At 67.4% G+C, this 2145-nt stretch overlaps 1 protein-coding gene across 1 annotated transcript; it reads right to left on the bottom strand.

Annotated features, from left to right (window-relative positions):
• Positions 1 to 5: 5 nt before the first annotated feature.
• Positions 6 to 2093, bottom strand: LOC145718920 (signal transducer and activator of transcription 5B-like; the record flags this gene model as incomplete). Its single annotated transcript, XM_081810423.1, has 4 exons — positions 1621 to 2093; positions 1200 to 1351; positions 582 to 737; positions 6 to 150 (listed from the first exon to the last, which is right to left on the bottom strand). Coding segments are annotated over exons 1-4 (618 nt in total), but the record flags the coding sequence as incomplete, so codon positions are not given.
• Between the last annotated feature and the right edge of the window lie 52 nt (positions 2094 to 2145).

Below are 2145 nucleotides of genomic sequence, written 5' to 3' on the forward strand. Positions count from 1 at the left end.
TTGGCCTGCTGCTCACTGATGATGGTGGCCTTCACCTGGGGGGGGTTCATGTGCACGTTCAGCTTCCCGCCCACCAGCAGGCGCACCGTCGCTGCAAACTTGGTCTGGGTCTTCAGGACCTGAGGGGGCTGCTTCTCAATGATGAATGTGCTGCGGGGACACAAGTGACCAGACCACACATGATGCCGGCTCAGGGCACAGGGTCTGGTCCCCCCACGTGGGGAGGCTACCGGGGCTCAGCAGGCAAAGGAAGGGCACACGGCACAGCTCTTGTGCCCAGCAAGGCCACCGAGAGTCAGAGGAGGTGGTGGGAGGGGAGGCAGTGACATGACTCGGCAGCCGGCACAGGCTGCGGGGGGACAAGGGCAGGCCGCGGAGCGCCCACAACACACACTGGGCAAGGTCAACGCCAAGCAGCCATTGCCACTGAGGACAGAGGGGGATGGGGGCCCGAGACAAAGGAGACAAGGACTCCAACGAGAGCCCCCACCCCCACCCGCGGCAACCCCGGTGGGCAAAGCACCCCTGCCTCCCCGCATGCCAACCACCCGGGGGCCGGCGTGGCCGGAGGCAGCAGTCACCTGGTCACCAGGGCTGAGATGATGTCTGTGATGGTGGCATTGACCTCAGCCAGCATCTCCTCCACTGGGCCGGCGATGGGCAGCTGCTGACAGAGGTGCTCAGCCCTGCGGATCTGCTGCCGGTTCTGCCAGATGATCTCGGCCAACTTCTCACACCTGCACGGGAGGCCCAGGCCACCGGGAGGACAACGGTGTCACCCCGTCCCCCAGGCTCGAGGCCGAGGGGCTCCAGTCTGGGGAGAATGCCCCAAGGCCCAGCTCCACCCTCACCCTGGAAGGCTCTGCTCCTGAGCCGCCGCTCCTGCCCACGGAGCAGAGCAGAGCGCCCCGCCTGGCAGGAACACGGGGGCGCAGGGCCGCACCCCTGACCCGGCTCCACTCCGCCTGAGGGTCGCTCTGCACACCCAGCCCTGCCCCCCTCCCCAGCACAGGGACTCCCTTCCTGGGCAGGTGGCACACGATGGGGGCCCCCAGGTCGGCGTCAGGAGCCAGAAGCCCTGGTGAAGGAAGCCTTGCTACGGGCCAGCGCGAGCCGGCTGCTCGGGGAAACGCGGGCGGCGGCAGGAGCAGCTGGTGGCGGCACTCCTGCCCCCCCGGCCGCCCCCCATACACCATTACCAGGACTGCAGCACGTCCAGGCTGCCCTCGGGGGGCCCTCCGTTCCCGGCCAGCTGTTGCCGCCGCTTCCACTGGATCAGCTCATCGTCCAGAATGATGGTCTGCTGCTTCCGCAGCAGCTGCAGGGTCTTCTGGTGCTTCTCGGCCAGCTCCTGAAGGCAGGCGGGGACAGCAGGCCCTTCTGGGCTCCCAGAGAACAGCCCTCACTCGGGAGGCAGGGCTGGGGACCAGGCCCCGGGCACAGGCCCTCCCCTCTCCCAAACCTGCTCTGCCTCACGTGCCCCCCACAGGAAAGAAGGATCTGGCCTCCAGCTCTCCCGGGTCCCGCTCTCTCCCTGGCCCTAGCCCTCTCTCGGGCTCCCCGGACGGCTTGGGATGTGGGCCTCCGAGCGTGGGAGGGGAGGACGCAGATGCCACTTACCACGCGGTACTGCTGTAGCGTCTGGGCCTCGCGCTGCAGCCAGGCCTCCAGGGACACCTGCTTCTGCTGCAGGGCCGTCTCCCGGCTCAGCCGCTCCTGGGGACTCAGCTGGGCCAGCCCGCCAAACTGAGCTACAGGAGGGGACGGGACACCTGTGATCACCATCTCCCAGCTTCCTGCACGAAGCCCAGCGGAACACACACACCTGTTCTGGAGGCAAGACCCTCAAGGGGCTGCCCAACATCTGACCAACGGCAACTTGGGGTTCTAGAAGCCAAGGGTGCCAGACGTGAGCGGGCTCTGGGCCCTGGCCTCTCGACTTTGATCTCCCCTTCAGGGAGTGTGCAGATGGAAGCCTGAGGGCACAGCTGAGGAGGATCCTGCCCCGAGGCCTCCCCTCCCACCTTAGTCTGCACAGCTGCCCGCCAGACCTGCCCACGCCACACGGGGGTCCAGCGCGGAGCCTCGCTGCCTGGTTCCGTGTGTGCCCTCACCGTTTACTAACTGGGGGGACTCGGGCAAATC

The sequence above is a fragment of the Leptonychotes weddellii genome, unplaced genomic scaffold (genome assembly GCF_054177405.1).
Source record: "Leptonychotes weddellii isolate Sample4059 unplaced genomic scaffold, ASM5417740v2 HiC_scaffold_25297, whole genome shotgun sequence".
Lineage (NCBI taxonomy): Eukaryota > Metazoa > Chordata > Mammalia > Carnivora > Phocidae > Leptonychotes > Leptonychotes weddellii.